General features: G+C 43.4%; 1 protein-coding gene across 1 annotated transcript in view; it reads left to right on the forward strand.

Moving 5' to 3' along the window:
• The first annotated feature begins 696 nt into the window (after positions 1-696).
• LOC147423340 (protein SEMI-ROLLED LEAF 2-like) overlaps positions 697-26911 on the forward strand; it is a 114425-nt gene continuing 88210 nt past the window's right edge. The window contains exons 1-11 of the mRNA XM_086501033.1: positions 697-1068; positions 22574-22648; positions 22737-22852; positions 22932-23046; positions 23180-23308; positions 23492-23539; positions 23940-24133; positions 24220-24410; positions 25187-25620; positions 25704-26114; positions 26416-26565. Of these exons, the coding sequence (XP_086357159.1) occupies positions 934-1068; positions 22574-22648; positions 22737-22852; positions 22932-23046; positions 23180-23308; positions 23492-23539; positions 23940-24133; positions 24220-24410; positions 25187-25620; positions 25704-26114; positions 26416-26565 (1998 nt within the window). The 5' untranslated portion in view covers positions 697-933. The remainder of the gene's footprint in view (positions 1069-22573; positions 22649-22736; positions 22853-22931; positions 23047-23179; positions 23309-23491; positions 23540-23939; positions 24134-24219; positions 24411-25186; positions 25621-25703; positions 26115-26415; positions 26566-26911) is intronic.

Below are 26911 nucleotides of genomic sequence, written 5' to 3' on the forward strand. Positions count from 1 at the left end.
AGCTAAGTACTTTGAAGGCATCCTAGATGCAAGAGCTAAAGCGAAAGAATTCGAGGTGTGTAATACGCTTCAATGCAGGTAGCCACAACTTTAAGCTCGGTGGCTATTGTGTGTCGTAGAGGGCGCTATCAGTTGGCCACTAGGATGAACGTTTATGCTATTAACATTGTAGCAAAGTGGATCAACAAGTGAGGAGGGAAAAGTCCAAAAACGTAGGGTTCAAACATGTGCACTAGCAAGACGATGTACCCCGGCCTCATCTGGTAGATGGAACTCCACCTGTTGCAGCTCTCGAGTCCTAATTTGCGCGTGCTTTTGAAGCGAGTGTAGAGAAGAGTATTCACTCCTCAATGTGCATAGACACTCACAAGACACACTCATTGAGGAGCTTCATGTACAATGCTTCAAGCGAGCCAAGCACTAATAACCCACTATAGTCTGTACGCACCTCCAAAAACCAAATCCATAGGGATTCTCACGTGCCTCAAGAGGCCTTGCACTTCACAAGTGAACTCACTTGCCGACCTTTGACCCACCTTCAACTTAAGTAGTCGGCTCGAGGTACATTCCCACAAAAGTTCAGAATAGGAGCCGTCAATGTGGTATCAATAATTGAGAAATTTGAGCACGCTCAACTCAACCAGGCAGGTCAAAAGCCTATTCAAAAAGTGATTTCATATACACACACACTCTCTCTCTCTCCCCCCCCCCCGCCCCCCTTTTGCAAAATTCCCCCATCATAGGAAGGCTGCCGGACTACACAGTGTTTCAAAGGTTTTCAAGCAGGAGCAAAGCTCGAACACTCCAGGGGTGGCGGTGGTTATCCGCTTCAGATACTCGCCAAATGCAGTGTGGATCGGAGGTCGAAGCAGCAGAAGGGACGACTACGCCTTCTCTTCTGCATTGTTCTGAAATTTTTCTTTCCGCACAACAATGGGTTTCATGTCCAGGAGAGTCTTGCCCGTCTGCGGTAGCTTCTGTGTCTGCTGTCCAGCTTTGCGATCACGATCACGACAGCCCGTCAAGCGCTACAAGAAATTGATTACTGATATTTTCCCCAAGAGCCAGGTAAATTCAATACCATTCTTTAGCTGGAGGGTATGCAAGTTTTGGATGATCATGCTAAATAAATAATGTTTAATCTATCTACTCTCACTGAGATTGACATGGAAGGTAATTCTGATCATATAATGCCAAAATCAAATTGAGCCTTGAACCTTGTTCATCTTCAAACCTCTGCCAAATTGTGATCTGATTCATAAAGCTATAATCTTGCCATTGCTGGTATGATTCAGTGAGCACAAAATCGTTCTCCATGCTCAGAAAGTAGCACAGCTTTTTCAAATCCTTCATGTTAAATTCCTGCCTTAAGAGGCTCTTTACATGCTTAACATTGGCCTTTTGATGCATCGACCAATCAACATAAATGTATATGTTCACAATATGTGCATCATTCTCCCGCACAGACAAAGAGTGATCTCCATTAACCATACGAAAACCAATGCAACTAGTAAGTTGAAATTCTTTCATACCAAGCTCTAGGTGCTTGCTTAAGCCTATAAAGTGCTTTCTTCAGCTTACATACAAACCTAGGATGCTTCACATCCTCGTGAGACGTTCTCATGTCCCTATGGTTGCTACATATACGCACCTTGCAAGTCAACATGCAAGAATGCATTCTTCACATTCATTTGATACAGAATCTAAGCTTTGCTGTAACCATTGAAATGGTATGGACAATAAAGAGCTCAGTCATAAGGCCGGACCTCTTGTCATAATCAATGCCATAAGTATTTGCATAGCACTTTGCTATGAATCTAGTTTGGTACCTGCTCACTGAGCCATTTGTATCGTGTTTCGCCTTATAAACCCATTTACATCCATCACATTCTTTCCTTTTGGCTATGGCACCAAATCCCATATCTCATTAGCATCAAGGAAAGCCATTACCTCGTCCATAGATTGATTCTGCCTTCCATTTTTGATAACATTCTCAAGAAAAGTAGGTTGTACATCTTGCACAATTTTTGTTGTATATGCACAAGGCGAGCCACATAACTTCATAAGTCAATCTTTGCACAAGATTTTTTACTCTCTAGATCTATGCGGTCTTAGATCACTGCGAGGTGTCCTATTTGTTAGAGTCTAGGCATCTCTATGGATTCGTCCAATCCGTTCAAGTTTCTCCTAGGGACAGGTGTTAGGGAGTGGGCTGTTTTGTGGCTGTGCTCGGCCAGTGTGAGGTAGGTTTCTCATGTTGGTTTGTGTCTAGCCATGTTTAGCCTTGGGTTTTGGCTTGGTTCTATGGCCATTTGTGCTCTTGCAGGCTGGGAATATTATTTCTCAGCCTTGTGATATTTTTCCCTAGTGCCCCATAGGCATTTGGTGCCCCTTTCCACTCTCTCCCTATTGTTCCCATTTATGCATGGTCGTGGGGGCTGAGGGCTGTGTTGGGCAGCCAGCCTAGGGACCTATATATCGAGCAGGGGGGAGTCACCTCAGAGACACAGCAGTTGAGCCCACAGGAGGGGGCGCCCTTAGGGGGCAGTCCTTGGGGCAGATTGTCTCAAACGAGAGTGCATAACAATATAAAATATACTCAGATAAATAGAATTTATCTCTTATTATTGAAGCCAAAGGATATAGAGAGAAATAGATAGATAGAGAGAGAGAGAGTGAGAAGATCGACACAGTACTGGGACCATAAGATGGGCTGGTCCCCCCCTTAAAGAGAATTCTTTATTAGGAAGAATCTTTTTACAAGCACAAGAAGCGGAGAAAACCCCTCCGTTCTAAATCTTTGACTCGATGGTCGTTCCTTCCCGTAAGGGAAATCTGAGAGAAGTTCTCAATCCTTTTTCCGTCTGTACTCGGAGTTGAGACTCTGCAGACAATTTCCGAATTCCGTTTCCGGAATTCCCAAGCGTAGGCCGAAGCCTTCTCGCTTCTCCTTCGCGATGAAGTATCTACAAACACACACGCAAACACACGACAACAATTCGTATAGCGAATCCACAATAGGTACTTGTTGCTCTTGCGCGAGAAAAGCGACTTCCGTGCTTCGTAGTCTCGCGATCTCTCGCGTCTTCTGGCGGCAGTCTTCTCTTGCTGGGGCTGGCAACCTCCCTTCGGTGAGGGCATGTGGTGCTTTTATAGCTCCTTCACCACGGCACGAATAGCTGCTCGCAGAGAGATTGTGGCCGGGTTTTTTTTTTTTTTTGTTCTGTTCTACCCGAAATAGGGAGAGAGAATTCGCTGGCTGGTTTTGTTGCTTTATTTCCAAAGTGGTTGCCCACTTATTAAGTGGACGGCCGGCATATTTTTAAAATTGGTCTGAACCTGCCCAAAAACTCAATAAAACCTTATAAGTTAAAATCAATGCTTTCATAGCACTTCCCAGGCGTCCCTGGATGCAACCACATGCACGAATGCAATGCAAACATAGATTCCTCGCGGGAAAGCGTTTGCTCTTCCCGGAAAACTCGTTCAAATTTTCCGCTTTTTAAGAAAAGCTTCTCAGAACCCATCTTTATTCTTGTGCTTGCGTCTTTACGCGTATTCCTCTTTCCAGTTCGGATTTCCTCTCGACTATGGATATCCCCTTTCCGATGCACCCGTCACCCACCTCGTGACGCATTAGGAATACCCATCACCTAGTTCTTTCCTACCGAACTTACGGTACAATCCCCTTCACGATGCTCTGTCACCCATCCTATGACGCATCAGAGATGTCCGTTCTCGGATGGTCGGATACTTCTTCCCGATGCTCCCTGTCACCCATCCGATGTGACGCATCAGAAGTACCCGTTCCTGGTGGCCTTACAGATATTCTCGTTCACAGTGCTATCGTCATTACTTTGAATGACGCACTAGGAATACTCTGTACTCGAATGTCTCCAGTGAGAAAAACCCTCACTTAAAATTCCAATAATTCATTTAGAATTATTTTTCCTTGATGTTCCAAGCGAGAAAACCCTCTCACTTATAAATCCAATAATTCATTTAGAATAATTTTTCTGTCAGATAAAGCCAATTTAGCAACACAGATGTGGACTTGGTTGGCAGTTATTGGAGGCCTTTCACCTAGCATTTTTGGCTAGTTGATTAACGTTTTCTCAGATCAGTCCTAGCGTTTTTGGTGGGCAGCAGGTGCAGTGTTAGGACATCCTCTCTACAGTGCAGTACCTCCTCTGGGCAGCCTTTCATAGGTCTTGTGACCATGCGATGGTAGGTTTCCTCATCCGAGATCTAGATCCACATCTAGATCTATCAGAAGGAGATGCACCAGATCTATGCTCCCAGAGCATGTTGGAGGTGATGCCAATGTGGAGACCGTGCCAATGGTCTTGTGTGTAGGAGAAATTGGCAGTGTTAGTAGCAGTTGCAGTTGTACACCTTGGGTTTATCTAGTTGGCATGTCAGACTTCAGTTCTATGCTGGACCACCCTTGATGGCCTGTATGAGTAGATTGTTATGAGCATGGAGGGCCTTTCCTAGATCCCTCTCTCTCTCTCTCTCTCTCTCTCATTCTCAGATGTCTTGTCTCTTTCTACCTTAGTAATCTCTCTTCTCCACATATATGCCTTGTTCATGTGTTTGGCATTGTAGGTGTTCTAGATCGGAGTCAAGGTACCCACCGGATCACGAGCTGGTTCTTGTCTTCATTGCATCTTCTGCTGCCACCTTTGACATGGTATCGGAGCCCTATGGTGATATGACCACCTTGGATGCTCAAATATGGCTTATCCGGTGCGGTTTTGGACACATTCAAATCATATCACATAAAAATCAATCTAGATCTAGGACCATGATTCCTGGCAACGTGGTTAGCAATTGCATTTAGATCCACACTGGACCTCATTGATGTCGGATTAACTAATTCTTATTGCGATCATGTCCATAGATTCTCAAGACAGAAATGCTGCAGTCATTTGGTTTTTCAATCGTGCACTCAAACACAATCACATGAGTGAGTACGTCAAAAATCATGTTCATTTTTCGGGAATTCGAGTTCACAAATCACACACTTAGTTTATACTGAACAAAGTGTTTCAATCATTTAGTCTAGTCGTCTGATCGATTCAAAAATCTTGATGCACTTAGATCCCTCTGTGACCATCTCATCCCTGGAGAACTCTTGATGCGCTCACCATAGTATCCAGTCATCTCATTCAATCATTTATCATCAATCATCATCATCATTCAAAATTCATGATTCTTGTCTTGAATCGTGATCGGTTCATTCTCGAGCCGTCATTGCTCCCAATTGCTTCCATATGCAAATTCCTCACCATCTCATCCTCGATTTCACCTGCAAAACATGCAAAATTTCAAGGAGATGATTCACCTCGTTGCAAAAGAGTGGATGTCCAGCTCCATGCTTCTCAATGCTTACAGACGCGAGTTCCTTGCTCCTATTACTACTTGCTATCTGTACACAAAACAAGATCTTTTAAAAACATTAATTCCACACATACTGAAATTTTCTGCAAAAACCTTAATTTTCCAAAGTTGTTGGATACTAAATCTGTTCGCGTCAATGCGGAGAGCTTGTTGACAGGATCAATGTCACAAATTGTTGATGTGTCAAGCCACTGAAGAACGGAGCCAACCTACGTATCCCGGCCGAAGGGCCTAAACCCTAAGAAGAAGAAGCAGAAGAAGCCGAAGCAGCAGAAGAAGTTTTACCGACTTACAAAGTTTTGCCAAGTGGTCTATTTTTGCAGAAGAGTTCCCACCAACTTATGGAACCCCGTCTGATGGGGCCCAAGTGACATAAAGGCATTAAGATAAAGCAAGCCCACACACACACGCGTGCGGAGAACTGATGACGTGGCAGTTGTACGGATTCCCGAAATTCGCGTTGACATGATGACGTGGCAAGTGTACCGATTTTCGCAATTTGCATTGACATGATGACGTGGTAGGTGTATGGATTTCCGTGATTTATGTTGAGCAGCTTTGGGCAGCAGCTTTTGAGGCCATATGCTTTTGAGGCCATATGCTTTTGAGTTTGATGCTTTTCATGTAACTGCTTTTCATGGCCAAGGGCCTTTAAATATGAGCCAAGGGCTCATTCTCTAGCATGCTCCGCGTGAGGTGTAGAGGATGTAGTAGTGTCGTTGTATTGAGTTCAAGCAATATAAAGAAATACCAAAAGGGACGCCAAGGTTTGGGGCCAATGCTCTCTTGGGGTGGAATTCCGCCACTCTATCGTGCATCTCTTTCAGTTTATATGTTATTGAAGTGCTAAAAGTCTGTTCAGTCTGTTCTTTTCCGTTGACACGTGGTGCCTGTCTCGTGATAGTGGTATCAGAGCTTCAGGCGTGTGCTTTTTTGAAAGTATACCGGTCCTATCAAGGAGTAGACAGAGCAAGATGGCACTTCCAAAATTCACCGGAAATTTTATTGAAAGAATCTTCGTGTCCCGACTCCGGACTTATTAGCCAATCCACCCTAACTTCATTGCGCATCCAGCACGCTCCTGGATTCTTGATTTGGATGCTTCGTTGCGTCACACCTCATAGGCATTGGTTTACTACATACGAGGAAACCATTGGCTCTGTTACACTTGGTGACAATTACTCTTGTGACATTGTTGGCGTAGGTGATATTGCCATGGTTATAGCAAATGGGGTGAAGTTTATCATCCATAAGGTGCGTCATGTTCCAGCTTGACACGCAATCTGATTTCGTTTGGACGTCTTTATGACTTGGGTTACAAAGTTACTTTTCATCAGCAGTTTTGGCGTATTGGGAAGAGTCACTTTATTATAGTTCATGGTTCTAAAGTTGGTTCACTTTATCCTCCTATTGTATCTGATAAAAACAATGTTCTTTCTGTAACCGAGGTGCTAACCGTTGCTTTGTGGCATAGCCGGTTAGGACATATGTCAAAGAAGGGAATGGAGACACTCTCGTCTGGGTACTTACCGTCTTTGTTATTTTCCGATTTTCCCTTTTGTGAGCACTGTCAATATGGAAAGCAAATAGGGACACATCGTACACATTCTTTTGACAAAGAAAGAAAACCCTTAGAGCTTGTGCACAGTGATTTATGTGGGCCTATGCCTTCTAAGTCCCATGGTGGTGCATCCTATTATGTTACATTCATTGATGATGCAACACGGCATATTTGGGTCTATGCCATGAAGTCTAAAGATGAGACCTTTTTTTGCTTCAAGAAGTTCTTATCTAGTGTTGAAACTCAGTCTGAACATAAGTTGAAAGCTTTGCGCTCAGACAATGGTGGAGAATATGTCTCTAAAGAGTTTATAGACTTCTGTACAAGTAGGGGAATTAAGCGTGAGTTTATAGCTCCTTATACTCCTGTACAAAACGGTGTGGCGGAATGAATGAATAGGACCATCCAAGAGCGGATTATGTCTATGCTATCACAGGCTAATTTACCGCAAGCGTTTTGGGCTGAAGCATTATACACAGTCGTGTACTTGATCAATAGATCACTACATGCTTCATTACAGTTTCGTGTACCTTTGGAGTTATGGTCAGGACATAAATTGTCTTATGAAAAACTCTGCACATTTGGCTGTGAAGCTTATGCCCATGTACCCAAGGAGTTGCGTGCTAAGCTAGATCTTAAGTCCAGGAAATGCATCTTCATTGGCTATGGTGTAGATGGTCAATTTGGCTATCGTTTATGGGATTCGGAAAGTCGATCAGTGATTCGTAGCAGTGATGTCTTTAATGAAACTAAGATGCATAGACAGCCAGTGAAAGAGGTTGAATTCTGGAAAGTGACATTTTCCGATGTATCACCTCCTGTCTAAACAGCTTCCGAGCCACTTACTACGCAGGCTAGTACGAGTTCTGATCAGCCACGGAGATCTTAAAGAGTCTCACATTGGCCAGAACGTTTTGTTCCGGGCGTGGATTTTGTTTTGCTGACAGATAGTGGTGAGCCTTCTTGTTACAAAGAGGCTATGCTAACCAATGATAAGGTTCGGTGGGAACATGCTATGAAGAGGGAGATGTCCAATATTGCAAAGAATAAAACATGGGAACTTGTTCCACTGTTAAAAGGTAGGAAAGCATTGCCTTGTAAATGGGTTTACAAGAAGAAGATTGACACTTACAAAGTTCGTTTAGTGGCCAAAGGTTTCAAGCAAGAATATGGTGTCGATTTCTAAGAAATCTTTTCTCCAGTGGTCAAGATGACCACATTGAGAATGTTGCTTGCTTTGGTTGCCAGTGATCAAATGGATGTCATAACAAGTTTTCTTACATGGTGATCTCGAGGAAGAGATTTATATGCAGCAACCTGAAGGGTTTGTGCTAAAGGGCAAGGAATATTTGGTCTGTAAGCTTCTGAAAAGTCTCTATGGCTTGAAGCAATCATCTAGACAATGGTATCAAAAATTTGATGCATTTATGCGTTCCCTACGCTATAAGCGCAGTAATGAGGATCCATGTCTTTACGTGAAAAGACAACCACATGGACAACTTATTATGCTTATCCTTTATGTAGATGACATGCTTATTGCTGGTCATTCCAAGAAGGACATTACTGACTTGAAAACCAAGCTGAAAAGTCAATTTGACATGAAAGATTTACGTGAAGCAAATCACATTTTGGGTATGCGCATTACTCGTGACTGTAAGAAGAGGTTGTTGTACCTTTCTCAAAAAGAGTATGTGCACAAGGTTCTTGATCGTTTCAACATGTAGAAGGGGAAGGCTTTGAGTACTCCATTGCGTGCATATTTGAAATTTAGCAAGAACGACTGTCCCAAATTTGCTGAGGAAAAAGCTGCGATGGCTAAGGTTCCTTATGCTTCAGCTTGTGGTAGTCTCATGTTTGCATAGTGACTACAAGACATGACATTGCACAGGTAAAAAGCATTGGGATACTGTCAAGTCGATTCTCAGATACTTGAGTGATACTGCAGATAGACAGTTATGCTATGGTCGTGGAGAGTCATCCATTCAGGGATTTGTAGACAGTGATTATGCAGACTGTGTTGATAGTTGTAAATTAACAACGGGTTAGATTTACACTTTTGTTGGTTTTGCTATTTCTTGGAGATCCGTTCTTCAAAACTGTACATCCATTTCTACCACAGAGGCAGAGTTTGTTGCATTGAGTGAGGCATGCAAAGAAGTTATTTGGCTTGCTCGCCTAGTGAAAGATCTTGGATTGGAGTAGTGTACACCAGTTCTCCATTGTGACAGTCAGAGTGCTATTGCCTTGGCTAACAATCCAGTGTTTCATTCCAGAACGAAACACAATGATGTGCGTTATCACTTCAGTCGTGAATGTCTGGCAAACAAGAGCCTTGATTTAGTGAAGATTCCTACGTCAGAGAACACAGCGGATGCTCTCACTAAGAGTCTCTCCAGCCACCAGTTTCAGCACTGTCGTGAGTTGATGGGCATTGGGTGAAGAGTGGTTCTCTTCCATTCTTATGGTCTCCCACATTGGCCATCAAGTGGGAGAATGTTAGGTTTAATGGCCATGTGACCGATCGCCCGTCACTAACTGCTATTAACCCTAAGTGTACAGCTATACACTTGTGTGAGCCACTAACACTAAGTACAATGTGTATTGTGCCTTAGTGCATAAGGTAGAGAAGAAAGAAAGGGGGCACACAGTGCGTGTTGGCTTTCCTCCTCCAATCTGTGTGTGTGGCTATGGCGTTGAGTGTGTGAGTGTGTGCGTTTCTTCTTCCGCTTCTGCTGTGCTCCCGGCTCCTCCCCTTCAATACTTTCATTCATTTGATTCGGTTCGGGCCCCACGCAATGTGGTACCAGTTTTGCTTTTTATCTGCCTTTTCTGCCACATCCCTCGGCTGCTTTGGAACTTTCTTGCCTTTCTTCATCCTATTCATTCGGTGCCTTGTTAGGGCAGTTCACGGAGATATGCCCAGTTTCCCCGCATTCAAAACACTTCCCCTTTTTGATATAGCTGATCCTCTCTCGACGAGTGAGCTGGGGTCGTGCGTCCTTTTCCTTTTCTTTCACTTCCCCTTTGCATAACAATATAAAATACATTCAGATAAATGAATTTATCACTTATTACTGCAGCCAAAGGATATAGAGAGAAATGGATAGAGAGAGAGATAGAGAGTGAGAAGATCGACACAGTACTGGGGACCAGAAGATGGGCTGGTCCCCCCCCCGTAATAGTATCTTTATTACTGAGGAGAAGTCTATACAAGCACTTGAACCGAACGCATTACCACGTTCGTTCTAGAATAAGACTTGATGGTTCCCGGAAGCCTCAGCTTCCGATTCCTAGGGCAAAACCCTATTCCAAGGAACTTCCGTTCCTTATTCCAATTCCTCGAGAATCAAGGTTCTCACCTCTGGATCTCACCTTCCAGACTCAGGGCATGGCATCCCTGCAACTCTTTTCCAATTCTCTTTCCAGAGTCCTCTTCCCGCAGAACAACTCTGCTTTCCCGGACACGAAGTCCTTACTTGGGAATCCCAACTTCCGGATCACAACTTGAGAGACTACCTCTCTCCGATCCGTGGATCTACTTCCCAAACTCGGGTACGAAACCCTTGGGCTGATCTGGCTCTAGTTCCTCAGAGCGCTTTTCTCCTGCAGAGGCTCATACCTTCCTCTGCTCCTACTCCCTCACTAAGAGGAAGTACACCTGCAAACAAATACTCAGAGTTCATAACATGAAAATCGTTACCTTCAAAGTCTCGACGCTCGAAACGCAACTCCGTTCTTGAAAAGGAATTCCCCGGAAGAGATCTCTCCATACAAAATCCTCTCTTTCAATCCTACACACAAAAGAGGTGTGGTCTCGGGTTCCTTCTCGTAAATCAGCCCCGTCTACGACGTTTATGGGCTGAAAACTGAGAAAAACAGCAGCTTGTCATGCTCCGTAGACACTTCTTCGCGAGGGAACTCGCGCATTGGGTCTTGGCGACATCGGGTACAGTTGGGACAATCATGGGTATCACCGGCAAACGTCTTCTTTGCGGGTGAACTTTGCAGCAGCATCTCCTTCTTGCAAAATCTGATCCTCCCCTCTGAGTGAGGGCATGTGGTGCTTTTATAGCTCCTAGCCACGGGCACGAATAGCTGCTCGCGTAGAGATCGCGGCTGTTTTTGTTTTTAATAAAATTTTTTTTTCATTTTCTTTTTCGTTGTTCTGCCAAAAAAAGAGAGAGAGAAAACGTTGGCTTATCTGTTGCCTTATGTATCAGATGGCTGCCCACTTATTAAGTGGGCGGCTGGCATATTTTAAAAATAGTCTGAACCTGCCCAAAAACTCAATAAAACCTTATAAGTTAAAAACAATGCTTTCACGGTACTTCCCAGTCGTCCTTGGATGCAATCACATGCACAGTTGCAATGCAGACATAGACTTCCTCGCGGGAAAGCATCTGCTTTCCCGAAAAGCAATCCCGCTTTCTCAGAAAGCATCTGTTTTTCCTCAAAGTTTACTTTGAACCCATCTTCATTCAAGTGCTTGCTTTTTCCTTGTGCACAATTCTAACACATTTCGGAATTTCTCTTGACTATGGATATCCCCTTTCCGATGCACCCGTCACCCACCTTGTGACGCATCAGGAATACCCATGACCTAGTCCTTTCCTACTGAACTTACGGTACAATCTCCTTCGCGATGCTCTATGTCACCCATCCTATGACGCATCAGAGATGTCCGTTCCCGGATGGTCGGATACTTCTTTCCGATGCTCCCTGTCACCCATCCGATGTGACGCATCAGAAGTACCCGTTCTTGGTGGTCTTACAGATATTCCCGTTCTCAGTGCTCCCGTCACTACTTTGAATGATGCACTAGGAATACTCTGTACTCGGATGTCTCCAGTGAGAAAAACCCTCTCACTTAAAATTCCAATAATTCATTTAGAATTATTTTTCATGTTGTTCCAAGCGAGAAAACCCTCTCACTTATAAATCCAATAATTCATTTAGAATTATTTTTTCTGTCAGATAAAGCCAATTTAGCAACACATGCCTAGAGATATTGGCCCCAAACACTGGTGCCCCTTTCTGTATTTCTTTTTGTATTAGTATGCAACTCAAAGTACAAGCGAGTAATCGGGACTCACTCGTAGACTCTGTATCCAGATGCTCTGAGAAGTGAGAGCCCAAACTACCAATTTAAAGAGTTTACAAGGGATGCCAAAAGCAGAGCCCCAAAAGCTGAAAATCAGAAGCCTTGCCAAAAATAAAGCAAAAGCTTCCTGTCTCTCTCTCACATGCTCTCTCTCTTTTTGAGAGAAATAAAGCAAAAGCTCTCTCTCTCTCTCTCTCTCTCTCTCTCTCTCTCTCTCTCTCTCTCTAATTGCGTAGCCAAAAGCTGTCGTAAAATCTGCATTTCCGTACAGCTGCTGCCACTTGTCAGCTACGTGTTTTGCAGGCCTGTTCGTATTGTGCAGCCACGTCATCCTCTAGCGTGTTGAGTAAAGACCTAAATAACCTCTTTTTGTACATTTTTATACTTTGTCCAGGCTCACATTGAACCTGGACATATTTTTTTAAAGTCACTTATAATAAAAGTGGAAAAACCCAAAACTCACTTATTGAGTTTTCCCAGAAAACGTGAGCTCTCTCTCTCTCTCTCTCTCTCTCTCTCTCTCTCTCTCTCTCTCTCCCTACTGCTAGCTCTCTGCTGCTCTGTGCTTCCTTCTTCTTGCCCCAATCCTGCACTACATCGCGACGCGCACCTACCGATACCTTCTGCTTTGCGCTTCCAACTGGTATCAGAGCCCTCCTGCGCAGTCTGCTGGACAACAAGTTAAATTTGCTCTTCCCCGTTCAATTTCGCTTCCATCGCGAAGCCCCTTGCTATCGGAGTTGAAAAGGTCACCAAGACTGCCAAAATAGTCCAAAACATGTTGTTTTTAGGTCAAAAAAGTGATTTACAGGTTATTACAAGTCAAAACAGCAATACACAGGTGTACCAAAGTTGTGGGATCACATGTATTGATGTTTGTCGTTACAAATTGAGTGAAAAGCTGAGTACAGGTGCTTGAAATTGCACATTTCAGCTGAAATTTCAGATTTGGACTGTTTCATGTAAAGAAACCGTGGCTCTTTGTATGCAAAGTCTTGTGGTTGCTACTATTTGTTGAAATTTTCAGCCTATTCTCTTGTATACACACTTGTGGTTGAATTAAGACGGCTTCTTTCTCTTCCGCATCTGACACTAAAAGTTTGATGGAAATCAAACGGCTCGATGGAAATCAAACGGTTCTGTTAGGTGCAGCGGAATGATTGTTTGCGCTTTGCTCAAGATTAGTGCTCCGAACTGTGCTCAAGGTTCCTTTTGTTCTTATGGAAGGTAGAGCCTTCCGTTCTTAATGAGAGAATGCTATGAGCACAAACAAAGTGAATGGACACTGTGTGTGCAAGTGTATGAGAGTGAGAGATAGAGAGAGAAGAGAGATACGACACCAGAGACGTAAAACCCTCCTCCGAAGGCCCCACTCTCGTCGGCAAGAGTGGTCTACTTATGATTGCACAAAGTGGTACAATGACGATGCAATGGACTGATGCAATCTGGGACTATGCCGATGACGACGATGGTGATGACGACGACGACTAAAAGGGAGTTGACAGCCCCTTATAATGCGTCTTCTAATGGTGTGGCATGCTATAAAATCTGATGCTGACAAGAAAACAGCCAGATTTCAGCTTTCCGTGCCACCCATTGATGTTGAAAAAGAGCCTCACGATGCATTACCGCAAGTTGAAATTGATAATCAGCGGGTTAACCTTGAGCTAGAAGAGGTAGGACATGATTTTGATGCCCCTAATGAGGATGGACTGCCATTTGAATTGGTTGAAAATGATTTTCAGCAGCATGATAGAGCTGAAAATGAGTTGCCTTATGATGTAGAACCGTTGCCCGAGAATGTAGATTATTGGGTACGCAGGTCAACTCGTTTGAGAAGGCAACCGCAGAGATTTAATCCCTCTTTGCATTATGTAATGTTGACAGATGAGGGTAAACCTCTTACTTATAAAGAGGTTAAGTCATGTGAGTCAAGCAGTAAGTGGGAGCTTGCAATGCAGGAGGAAATGAAATCCTTGTATGTAAATGATACTTGGGATCTTGTGCTATTGCCTAAAGGGAGAAAGGCTCTTCCTAACAAATGGGTATACAAGATTAAAATTGTGGATGAAAAACCGAAGTACAAGGCAAGATTGGTTGCAAAAGGATATGCATAGAAAGGAGTTGATTTTCAAGAAATCTTTTCTCCTGTTGTAAAGCTTACAACTTTACGTGCGCTTTTTGCTCTCGTTGCGGTGCTTGATTTGGAATTGAATCAAATGGATGTAAAGACAACGTTTGCATGGTGACATTGAAGAGGACATATACATGAAACAACTTGAAGGTTTTGTAGTTCTTACACGTGAGGAACTAGTATGCAAACTGAAAAGGGCTCTGTATGGTTTGAGACAATAATCACGACAGTGGTATAAGAAGTTTGACACTTTTATGCTGTCTCAAGGCTTTAAACGCAGCCATGTAGATCATTGTTTGTATACGCAAAGGAATGAAGATGGTAGTTCCATCATACTTGTTCTCTATGTTGATGACATGCTGCTTGCCGAGAAACATAAGGCTAGTCTTGATGCTCTGAAACGTAAGCTAAATTCAGCATTTGCTATGAAGGATTTGGGTGATGCACATCATATTTTGGGCATGCGTATTAAAAGAGATAGAAGGCTGAAATTGCTGTTTTTATCTCAAGAAAGGTACATTGCAAAAGTACTTGACAGGTTTAATATGGCTGATGCTAAGCCTCTTGGAGTACCTTTACCTGCATACACTAAGCTTAGCAAAGCAAATTGCTCAAAGGATGAGGTGGCATTGAAAGCAATGAAGGGAATCCCATATGCATCAACTTGTGGTTCTCTTATGAATGCTATGGTTGCCACTCGTCCCGACATTGCTTATGTAGTGGGAGTTGTTAGTCGATACATGTCGAATCCTGGCGAAGCGCATCATGCATTCTGAGATATTTGAAAGGTACACAATCAAAGTGTATTTTCTATGGCAAAAGTGACTTAAAGTTGCAAGGATAACTGTGATGCAGACATGGCAGGTGACATGGATACTAGGAAATCTACCAGTGGATATGTATTTGCCATTGCTGGTGGTGCAGTCTCTTGGTGTTCTAGGTTGCAAAAAATTGTGGCATTGAGTATTACTGCGGCTGAATATATTTCAGCCACAGAGGCTTCAAAGGAGGTTATTTGGTTGGGCAGACTTGCAACTTGGCATGCCTGCTCATACACTCGTGTTGAGTTGTGATAGCCAGAGTGCTGTCTATTTAGCCAAAAATGCCATGTTTCACCAAACACATAGATGTGCGGTACCACTTCATACGTTAGGTATTGGAGTATGGTCTAGTCACCTTGACTAAGATCCATACATAGGATAACCCTGCAGATGTTCTCACCAAGCGTCTTGTTAAGGCTCAACACGAGCATTGCATACAACTGGTGGGAGTTGGTTAACTTAAAGGCGTCATTTATGTCTTTAAGTGGGAGGTTGTTGGGTTAAAGGCCTAAATAACCTCTTTTTGTACATTTTTATACTTTGTCCAGGTTCACATTGAACTTGGACACATTTTTTTAAAGTCACTTATAATATAAGTGGGAAAACCCAAAACTCGCTTATTGAGTTTTCCCCAAAAACGTGAGCTCTCTCTCTCTCTCTCTCTTCCTGCTTCGATCTCTAGCGCTAGCTCTCAGTTGCTCTGTGCCTCTTGCTTCTTGCCCCAATCCTGCACTACATCGCGACGCGCACCTATCGATACCTTCTGCTTTGCGCTTCCACAGCGGAATTTCCGGTTTTCTGCAGCCAGCTAGCTTGGGAGTGTATTGCATATGCTTTGCTGTGTTGCTCCCTATGTCCAGGGCCATGTCTGACACATCACCCGGGGGGTGTGTGTGGTTTCTCCTGCCCAAATGGCTGCCACGTCACTGATTTGTGACAGTAACAGAAGAAGAAGTCCTACCAACATATGGGACCCCGTCCGATGGCAAGTGACATAAAGGAATTAAAAAGCAAGACCCACACACACCCCCCCCAAGAATTACGCAAAAGCTGATGACGTGGCAGCTGTACGGACGCTCCGGATTTTCCGCTGACGTGATAACGTGGCACTGTACGGATTTCCGCGTTTTGCGCTAATTGTTGACGTGGCAGTTGTACGGAATTTGCATGATTTACGCCGGTAGCTTTTTGGCATTGCTTTTTGGACCATAAGCTTTTGAGTTTGAAGGCTTTTCATGTAAACTGCTTTTCATAGGCCAAGGGCCTTTCAATATGTGCAAAGGGCTCATTCTTTGGCATGCTTCCTCGAGAAGGTGTCGAGTTTGGAGTACCGGCTTGTACTGTGTTGATGCAATATAAAGAAATACCGAAAGGGGCGCCAAGGTTTGGGGCCAATACTCTCTAGGGTGGAATTCCGCCACTTCGTGTTGCGTGTCGTCTCTCTCTCTCTCTCTCTCTCTCTCTCTCTCTCTCAGTTCAGTTGTTATTGAAGTGCTAAAAGTCTCTTCAGTCTATTCTTTTCTATTGGCACGTGGTGCCCGTCTTGTGACACCTGGTAGGAGAGAAATTGACCGTGCTCTGATACCACTGTCATAGTCTTAGACACCCTAAGTCGAGAATCCAACACGATACACGAGAAAATCACGTAAAATACTTCACAACTTTAAACTGAGTCGACATGGTATTGGCCCCAAAACCTGGTGCCCCTTTCGGTATTTCTTTATTATATTAATGCTTGAGCAAAGTAAAACTCTCGAAGGGTTTCTCTGCTCTCAGACTTTACGTCTAGATTCTATGAAGAGTGAGGCCCCAAGGGTCTATTTATTCTTAGAAGGGATGCCAAAAGAAAAGCCCCAAAAGTAGTCTAACTCAAAAGCAATTGGCTCCAAAATTTACCAATAAAAGCTTTCAGCGCAAAAAGAGAAATTCCATACAATCAACCACGTCAGCAACTGTCAGGCTAATCGCGGAATTTCGTATAGCCACGCCAGTAGCATTTCAGCGCGTTTTACGGGCTTCCGTACAGCCAGTTAACAGTTAGCGTGAAATCCGGGCCTGTCCATACGGGTCTGCTGCATCTTCTATGTGGGCAGACACTGCCGCGTCATCATATTGTGACAAAAGGCCTCTATATCTCCCGGCCCGGACCTTTTTAGGTTATGCGGGAGGAGTAATGAGGGAGTTGTAGAACAACTCGTGGCCCGGACTTGAATGGTTTTTTTGGGGGGGGGGGGGGTGTTCATCGGCAGTTTTATGTTTTTATATCTTGTAACATGCGTAAGTGAGTATTCGTGCTGCATTGTGATGTGCCAACCATTGAATATTCCTTATTGGATGAGATACTTTTGGGAAACCAACGACACAGGATATCAAGAGTTCCGATTTGGAATAAGAATTGATTGTCCCTCGGAATGTCCTTCGGGTTTTTTTTTTTGAGCTAACTTGAGTTGTTTTGTAGATATGCTGTAATCGCGGGCGATAACTTTCTTTCAAGAAGGAGGGATGTCACAAATTGTTGACGTGTGAAGCCACATAAGAACGGAACCAACCTGTAGATCCCGAGCGAGGGTCCTAAACCCTAAGAAGAAGAAGAAGTCGAAGCATCAGAAGAAGTTTTACCGACTTACAAAGTCTTGCCGAGTGGCCTACTTTTAAAAAAGAGTTTCCACCAACTTATGGGACCCCGTTCGATGGGGCCCCAAGTGACATAAGGGCATTAAAATAAAGCAAGCCCGTGTTGACATGATGACGTGGTAAGTGTACGGATTTCCGTGATTTACGCCGAGCAGCTTTGGGTGGCAGCTTTTGAGGCCAGTTGCTTTTCATGGCCAAGGGCTCATTCTTTGGCATGTACTGAGTTCAAACAATATAAAGAAATACCAAAAGGGACGCCAAGGTTTGGGGCCAGTGCTCTCTTGGGGTGGAATTCCATCACTCCCTGTCTCGTGTGTCGTGCATCTCCTTCGGTTCAGTTGTTATCGAAGTGCTAAAAGTTTGTTCAGTCTGTCCTTTTCCGTTGGCACGTGGTGCCTGTCCCGTGACAATCAACTTTGCCTTTTCTGTCGCATTTCCAAATTCTCAACCGTCGAAGAGATTTTTAAAAGTTTCTGCAACACAATAAAGCGTCGAAAAGCATGTTTTTAGAGCTTTTTAGAGCAAAAATGAACTCCTTTTTCTCTGCAAGTGATCTTGAATTCCTAATGGCTTATGCCCTGTAAAATAGAGCAATGAAGACGCGAGCGCGCCCGATGCGCAATGGAGTAAGGGTGGAGTGGCTAATAAGTCCGGGGTCGAGACACGGAGATTCTTTGATAAAATTTTGAGTGCAAATTGGAAGCGCTGTCATGAAATATAATTTCTAACTTTACCAAATGATTTTCTCATATTAAACTAATTATTTAATATGGGAAGATAAAAGGGGAACAAGAGTTAGGCTATAGATATGTGCTTCTAGACCTATCTCAACAGGAGACCAAAAGGAGAAATGGTTGCATCTCAATAGGGGTCCAAAAGGAGACGGTCTACCAAAGAGCAATGTGCAATAAGTGCTTCTAGATTTACCTCCATAAGGGACCAAGAGAAGAAATGGTTACATCTCAATAGGGGTCCAAAAGGAGATAGTCTATCAAAGAGCAACATGCATTTAATTGAGCTTAAAAAAACTTAGGGTTGGCTTCATTAAAGACCTCCAAAAGTTAGTGTTAAAAAGTCCTTTGACCTTAGGCAAGCTATTGCCGACCTTGAGGTGGGAATCCTACCCAAGCATGAGGTGCTTGTCGGCTTGCTAACTAAAGTGCTTAAAGTGTTTGTGGGAACCGTGCCCAAGCTTGAGATGATTATCATGCTTAAATGACTAAGGTTCTTAAAGTGTTCAATTCAAAGATAAACTCTCAAGAGGCATAAATGGTTTCCATGCTTAATTGACTAGGTGCTTGAAGTGTTTAATTCAAACCAAATGACTTAAGAAGCATAAAAGACACACATGTGGCCTTCATGATGTGCTTGAATCCTATTGGATAGGCTTTAAAGGGGTCCAATGGGAATTTAGATGCATAAAAATAAAAAGAGAGAGAGAGAGAGAGAGACACAGAGAGAGAGAGAGAGAGGTGGACCAAGCTTGTGAGGGGGTATACTCTCTCACACACACACACACACACATTCTCTCATTGTGTGGAGTGCAAAGTGCAAGAGCTCTATCTCCTTCTCCAAGCTTGTCGAGAAGTCGACAGCATACACCAACAAATCTTGGCTATGGAATGCAAATCCAACCAAGAGCCATGCTTTAATGCTTAAGCTTGCAATCTTCCTCACTTATCGCCACTCTTTTTGCTTAGCATAGCATAATAGCGTAGTAATAAAGATGAAGAAGATGGAAAGCTTAAGCATTGAAGTATGACTCTTGGTTAGATTTGCATTCCATAGCCAAGATTGTTGGTGTAGGCTCTCAACTTCTCAACAAGCTTGGAGAAGGAGATGGAGCTCTTGCACTTTGCACTCCACACAATGAGAGAACGTGTGTGTGTGTGTGTGTGTGGGAGAGTATACCCCCTCTCAAGCTTGGTCCACCCCTCTCTCTCTCTCTCTCTCTCTCTCTCTCTCTCTCATATTATTTAATTATATCATTTGGACATGTGTCCTCTTTTTCCTCTTTGAGAGAAATAACTTAATTATTTATTTTTCATCTAAATTCTCATTGGACCCCTTTAAAGCCTATCCAATAAGATTCAAGCACATCATGAGGGCCATATGTGGATGATTTTGACATGTGTCTTTTAAGCATAAAAGACACATGTCAAAATATCCACATATGGCCCTCATGATGTGCTTGAATCTTATTGGATAGGCTTTAAAGGGGTCCAATGAGAATTTAGATGAAAAATAAATAATTAAGTTATTTCTCTCAAAGAGGAAAAAGAGGACACATGTCCAAATGATATAATTAAATAATATGAGAGAGAGAGAGAGAGAGAGAGAGAGAGAGAGAGAGAGAGAGAGAGAGAGGGGTGGACCAAGCTTGAGAGGGGGTATACTCTCCCACACACACACACACATTCTCTCATTGTGTGGAGTGCAAAGTGCAAGAGCTCCATCTCCTTCTCCAAGCTTGTTGAGAAGTTGAGAGCCTACACCAACAATCTTGGCTATGGAATGCAAATCTAACCAAGAGCCATGCTTCAATGCTTAAGCTTTCCATCTTCTTCATCTTTATTACTACGCTATTATGCTATGCTAAGCAAAAAGAGTGGCGATAAGTGAGGAAGATTGCAAGCTTAAGCATTAAAGCATGGCTCTTGGTTGGATTTGCATTCCATAGCCAAGATTTGTTGGTATAGGCTGTCGACTTCTCAACAAGCTTGGAGAAGGAGATGGAGCTCTTGCACTTTGCACTGCACACAATGAGAGAATGTGTGTGTGTGTGTGTGTGTGTGTGGGAGAGTATACCCCCTCACAAGCTTGGTCCACCTCTCTCTTTCTCTCTCTCTCTCTCTCTCTCTCTCTCTCTCTCGTTTTATTTTTATGCATCTAAATTCCCATTGGACCCCTTTAAAGCCTATCCAATAGGATTCAAGCACATCATGAAGGCCACATGTGTGTCTTTTATGCTTCTTAAGTCATTTGGTTTGAATTGAACACTTCAAGCACCTAGTCAATTAAGCATGGAAACCGTTTATGCCTCTTGAGAGTTTATCTTTGAATTGAACACTTCAAGAATCTTAGTCATTTAAGCATGAGAATCACCTCAAGATTGGGCAAGGTTCCCACAAACACTGTAAGCACTTTAGTTAGCAAGTCGACAAGCACCTCATGCTTGGGTAGGATTCCCACCTCAAGGTTACTTCTAGCTTGCCTAAAGTCAAATGACTTTTTAACACTAACTTTTGGAGGTCTTTAATGAACTGCGTACTCTGTGGCTCTGCCTGCTGCTGTTGTGCCCTTGAGGGTTGGGCCTGGGCCTGGGCCTGTGGAGTAGGTCGGGGTCTCCTCCGTGGATAGGCCTCGCAAGATGGCCCATCTGTCGACAAATGAAACACTGATTCGGGAGGCTCGAATACTCTACGCTCTGTCTGAACCAACCCCCACTCACCCAAGGAAGTAGTATGACCTTCGGGAGAGTGTGGGTGTCCCTAACCAGAACTCGAACTGAGGGAATGCTTGAGCCTATCCTGGACAAAAGTGGTAGGTACTCCCTCCTCAAACCAGGAAAGCAACGGAGATGGTAAGGTCTGCCTCCTCTACCAGAACATCCGAAGTTGGGTCAAAACCGTGTCTTTATTGTGGAAAGTGGGCTCGAACTGCTCTGATGGTCAGGGGGCTCATCGCGATGACCTTGGACGCCATGTCGGAGGTCTCAAACTCTATCTGATAGTAGCCGCGTCCAAGGAATTGAACGTCCAAGATCTTACCCACCTCTGCAAGAAGGCGGGCCTGGAGAAGGTCACGCAGCTCTCCTCTGCTGGGTCTGGTGCCGAGAATCCTGCAGATGACGGAAAGTCGCCTGCATGCGTTCCACCTTTGCGGCTAGGCTCGCTTGCTCTGTCGGAGGTCGAGCAAGTCGAATGGTGGGCTCAGCAAGGTCGGGCGAGGGGACTTCATCAGAGTCCCTCTGTGGCGGAGCTTGAGCCTCCATCTGTGTCTGCTGCTGTGGCAGAGAAGGAGTGGACAAAGAAATTTCTCTGCAGAAAGACCCCGACAAGCACTGTCAAGCAGCCAGCATTGCGAGAACCTAAATGAGAGAAAACCTTCGGGGAGAGTACGGTAGAGAACGAAATGAGTGGGGGGGGGGGGGGGGGGGGGGCTTCAATGAGCGAAAAGAGGAGTATGGGGGGGGGGGGGGGGGGGGGGGGGGGGGGGGTGGCACGGGGGGGGGCTGGAAGCGTCAGTGGGAGAGGGCAGCGGGCGTAATGGCGAGGCTGGCAGGGGGCAGCGCGCGCAATGGTATGGCTGGCAGTGGGCGGGCGCAATGGTGGGCTGGCAGTGGGCAGCACAAGGAAAGGGCAGGGGGCAGCGCGCGTGCAGCAGGGTTGCTGGCAGCGCTAGGCGGGGGGGGGGGAGAGGGGAGTGTGCGGCAGCAGCAGCGAGCGATTTTTGAGCTATCATGAATACAAAGGTTGCCCACCTGTTAAAGAGGGGGTGCTCAACTCATGGGTGGCCAATGCTATCACCAAGAGATGTGCTTCGTGCTAAAAAGGTCTGTATTTCTCTTGTCGGTTGGACAGGACGACTCTCAGAGAAGTTTCTGCCATTGCTTATTGTGGTTACTAGTGGGCGCTTTGGGTCCTTTTTTTCTTTTGGACGCATGTTATTTCTGCAATTTTATTAGCTATCATCTGGTGTGTTAAGTACATTTTTCAATTGTTACTTATAGTAATCAATTGTTTTGAGGAGTGCCTTTTTTTTAACCTCTTTTTTTGTTGTGTTGTGCGCACATGCTGTATGGGTTGTGTGTGGGCTGGGGAAGGGAACTTGCATGCATATATGAAGGAGATTTTACAAAACAGATGGTCTATGCATATAAGTTCTCTTTTTAATGCCTGTTATTTGCTGATTGATAGGATGAGCTCCCCAATGATAGAAAGATTGCAAAACTGTGTGAATATGCATCAAAAAATCCCTTGCGGATTCTCAAGGTTGGCAAAGACTACTTTCAGATAAGTTTATGCAAAACAAGTTTGGTTTTCTTATTTGTCACCGTTTGAGAGGTTTAGCTCCAAGCAGATTGCATCATCTCTTGAACAAAGAGGCTACAAAGAACTGCGAAATGATCATTTTGGATCAGTCAGAGTCATCATGGCCGTGTATACCAAGTTATTTTCTGCATGCAAAAGTCAAATGTAAGTCAGAATTGTTGTCGATTTTGGTTGTGCAAATTGGATTTTCATCAGTTATCCCTCAAATCTATTGTCTCTGCAGGCCACTATTTGCAGTCAGTGCAATCAACTTGATCAAAACTCTTCTTGACCAGACTCGACAGGATGATGCACGAGTTCTGGGCTGTGATACATTGTTTGAGTTTGCTCACTGTCAGGTATCACTACCTATTTATTTATTAGCCCCATCTTTTCAATATCTGTTTTTGCTGCAAATGGTGATACAGCAATTGATCTGTAAGGCTGCGTTAATAAAATTAAAGTGAATCCTGTCTCGTTGGGTTAATATAGGTAGATGGCACTTACATTCACCATCTTGATGGGCTCCTACCTAGTCTATGCTTGCTTGCTGAGGAGACTGGAGAGGAACAAAGGCGAAAACAGCTAAGATCTGCTGGGCTGCGGGCCTTGTCAGCGCTGGTTGGTCTTGTTGTTTTATCAAGAGATTCTATTATATTTGCATAAAATGGAAACGTTTTTTCATCATGCTATCAATCTTGTGATACTTCATGATAACTTAGCAATGCTTTCTGATGCAAATTCACAATTGCAATTAATTGATAGTTTTAAAATTGATCAGCTTGACTGGTATGCTATGGGCAGGTCTGGTTCATGGGAGAAAACTCACACATGCCTTCCGATTTTAATCATGTAAGCGTGAAGCTGTTTGGTTCACCCTTTTCGAGAACTATATTTTATAATCTAGTCATGGTTTACTATGATTTTAGTAATGACACAATCAGGCAATTGGATTGAAAATCAACATAATGTTCAATCAGTGATGGTGTTTTTGGGTTCTACTGGAAGGGTTGCCACAATCTTAAGAAGCCCTTGGCTTAAGCAAGTGCCTTAAGAAACTTTTTGGCGGAGTGATTTTTTTGGTATCCATATGACTGGAAACTTTAGGCTGGCAGCTCGATGCTGCCAATGAAAGTTTTATAAGTAATTTTGCAAAATCTTCAATTATTGGGGAGTTGTGGGAAAGTTTTAAGAGTCTGGATGAATGAAGTTTAGATGTTATGAAGCTGATGCATTAAGTTTTGGCATGAAGGTTGTCTCTGTGATCATGGAGAACTATGGACACAACTATGTGAGTGGTGATGAAATTTCTGGCAAAGGTGAGGCATATCAGTATTGGGTGAAAGAGGTTGTCAAAGGGGAAGGGCGAACACCTTTACGAGTATCTGACTCTTTTACAAAGCTTTCTTTTCGAAAAGAAGTTTCCCATCCAAAGGAAGACTTAGGGTAAGCCAGTATTTATTGTACAATTAACTACAAAGGTGTATATTATAGGTGAATGGTCAGATTGTTCTTACCATTTCGGTGTACAGTTCATATATTCCCAGTGTATGGGCAAGGAGCTGCATAGAGAAGATAGCTCATGCTGCAAAAGAAGCAACAACAACAAGGCGTTTTATGGAGCCAATTTTTCATTATTTTGATATGGGAAAACATTGGAGATCAGATCAAGGTTTAGCTTTGGCTGTCCTACAGCAAATTCTTCATTCTGTGGAAAAGTCAGGTATCAGTTGACCATTTGCTTACTGTATACTTGATGGAAACACTGTTTTTTGTTCTGTTTTCTTCTCTCAATTTTGCCACGTCTCTTTCTTTCTCCTTAGCCGCATCAATTGAAAACTTTAAGTTTTCCAAAAACTCTTTAATTTTTCTTGTTTGATGATTTGCATATAATGTCTCCTGGTCTTTGTATGTCTTTTCCTCTCTCATCAGCTATATAAACTGTGATATTGTGCTAATCCTTTCTATCTTTTGTGGTGCGTATGCCCTCTCAACTACCTCATTTTTGTGCTAATTTTTCCGATTTAATGCCTCTTTTAGTGCTAGGCTTCATTATGGCTGAGTCTGCCCTTGACCTCCGGAGTCATGACAGAAACTTAGTATGCTGTATTATGTGTTGTTGTATGCTCATGTGTTGTGTGCTGTGCTGGGAGCATATGTTAGTACCTAGTTCTACACCCACTATTGGGCACTGACGATGTTAGTGGGGATGTCGTGGTATTTAGTCAATACTATGCATGATGGAGCTGATGGTTATATTGTCTTGTGGGTGACTACCATGGGTCTATACCTTGCACTTTCCTATTAGGGTGAATTTGGGCTTATCTCGGATTCATCTAGGCATATGTCTCTCCCCCCCTCTTCAGCTATATTATACTTCTGAAACTCAAGAATCTGTCATTATAATGTCTGATCTTATCTCTTATTGTGGTTTTGCTCTACGAACCCTTCAGTATTTGTCATGTTCTGATTAGATTGGATTTTATTTCGCTGCTGCAGGAATTGATTGCTTTTTGTTAGTGGTTTTGGTCAAACATCTTGATCATAAAAGCATAAAGCAGCAACCTCAGATGAAAGCTGACGTTGCAAAAGTTGTTGCCAATCTTGCTCGGCAGTCAAAATCGGAGTCAACGGTTGTTGATATCAGTGTTTTGAGTGATGTTTTACAGCACTTACGCATAAGTTTACAGGCGTGTGGTGAGGACTCTAGTCACGAGCACTCGAGATGGAACAAAGACCTGCAATCAGCAATTCAAGAATGTTTAATAGAGCTTGCAAGAAAGCTGGGTGACTGTACTCTCATATGCGAAACAATGGCGTTGACTCTTGAGAAACTATCTTCTAATTTAGCAGTTTCCAGGAGCACAATACACTCTTTGTTGATTATAGCTGACATTTTGGCTTCTCTTCCTAGCCTGGCCAGATCCCAGGAGGCAAGTTTTCCTGATCTAAGAAGTGAATTTTAAACCATGTTTGTGCCAACCCTGATCGTTTAACTACTCTTATTTATTTTCAGAATTTTTCAGAGGCGTTGCTTCATCAATTGTCCCTTGCAATGGTTCATCCGGACAGTGATACCCGAGTGGGTGCACATGACATTTTTGGCATTGTATTGAGGTCTCTGTCATACCGGAGCGATGAACTTATTAGTTCTGGAGCCCTCACAAAGGATCTTAAGAAGAGTTTGTTGAAAAGCGCATCAGCTCTTAATGTGGCCAATGTGCTACTTGGGCCCCTTATAAAGGAAGATGGTCTTTCTCATGTACTAAATACTAGTCTGAGTGGAAAATTGGAGCAAGCAAATGGAAACATACCATTTGGGTTGACATTAGGAACGACCGAAAACATGGATAGCAAGCAAGATTTTGCACGAGATGAGGTGTTGAAAGTAGAAAGTAGAAACCCAGTCATCTTCAGTGACGAACTGGTGAGTCTCTCTACATGTGACATCATACATCATCACAAGGAGGCGAGAGATGAGCTACAAAGAGTTGATTTTTAATCATGATGTGGCACTGTGGAGGATACATCCAAGAGTGTAAAGCCATCTGAGGAGACTATTGTATGGCTCATGCCAATTCAATATGATTCATGGCAAAAGCATTTCATAATCTCTTTGAAATTGCCATATTGCTGCAGTTCGGCATAATGATAGACTATTTGGGGCTTAGTAGCCTAATGGGCAACATGGTTTGAACTAAATTCATGCCCTTCTATCCTTTTTCCAGGAAATGGCCACCATGCAATTAAGTGGAGACCAAGCAGCCCTACTTTTGTCAGCATTGTGGACTGAAGCAAACATGGATAACAATCTACCAGCCAACTATGAAGCCATGTCTAAGACTTTTAATTTGGTTTTAACGTTCTCTTCAGCAAAGGTCAGTTTGCAAATATACGAGTCTTAGCATGAAATTCAAAAAGTTTTGGTGCAGGCATGAAATGAGGCTTTTATATGTTCTTGAGTTTGGTTAGTGACGTTAGCTTCACTACAGTTCGTGTAGCATGGTCTTTGTCTTATTTAGGTTTCTTTTTTGATGTTGAAGCCACTTTCATCATGCCTTGACATCCCTATGCCTCTTTTCGAATGCTTTCCAACAAGTTTATTCGCTGTCTGTTGCCTTCAACTAATAGTTGTTGGTGTAAGGGTCTATTCGAGTTTATGTGCACTAACAGTCACGTCTTGTGACTGGCTTTTCTCAAGTTTCTGGGATCTATCTTGGACAC

The sequence above is a fragment of the Adiantum capillus-veneris genome, chromosome 26 (assembly GCF_014529385.1).
Source record: "Adiantum capillus-veneris isolate H3 chromosome 26, ASM1452938v2, whole genome shotgun sequence".
Classification (NCBI taxonomy): domain Eukaryota; kingdom Viridiplantae; phylum Streptophyta; class Polypodiopsida; order Polypodiales; family Pteridaceae; genus Adiantum; species Adiantum capillus-veneris.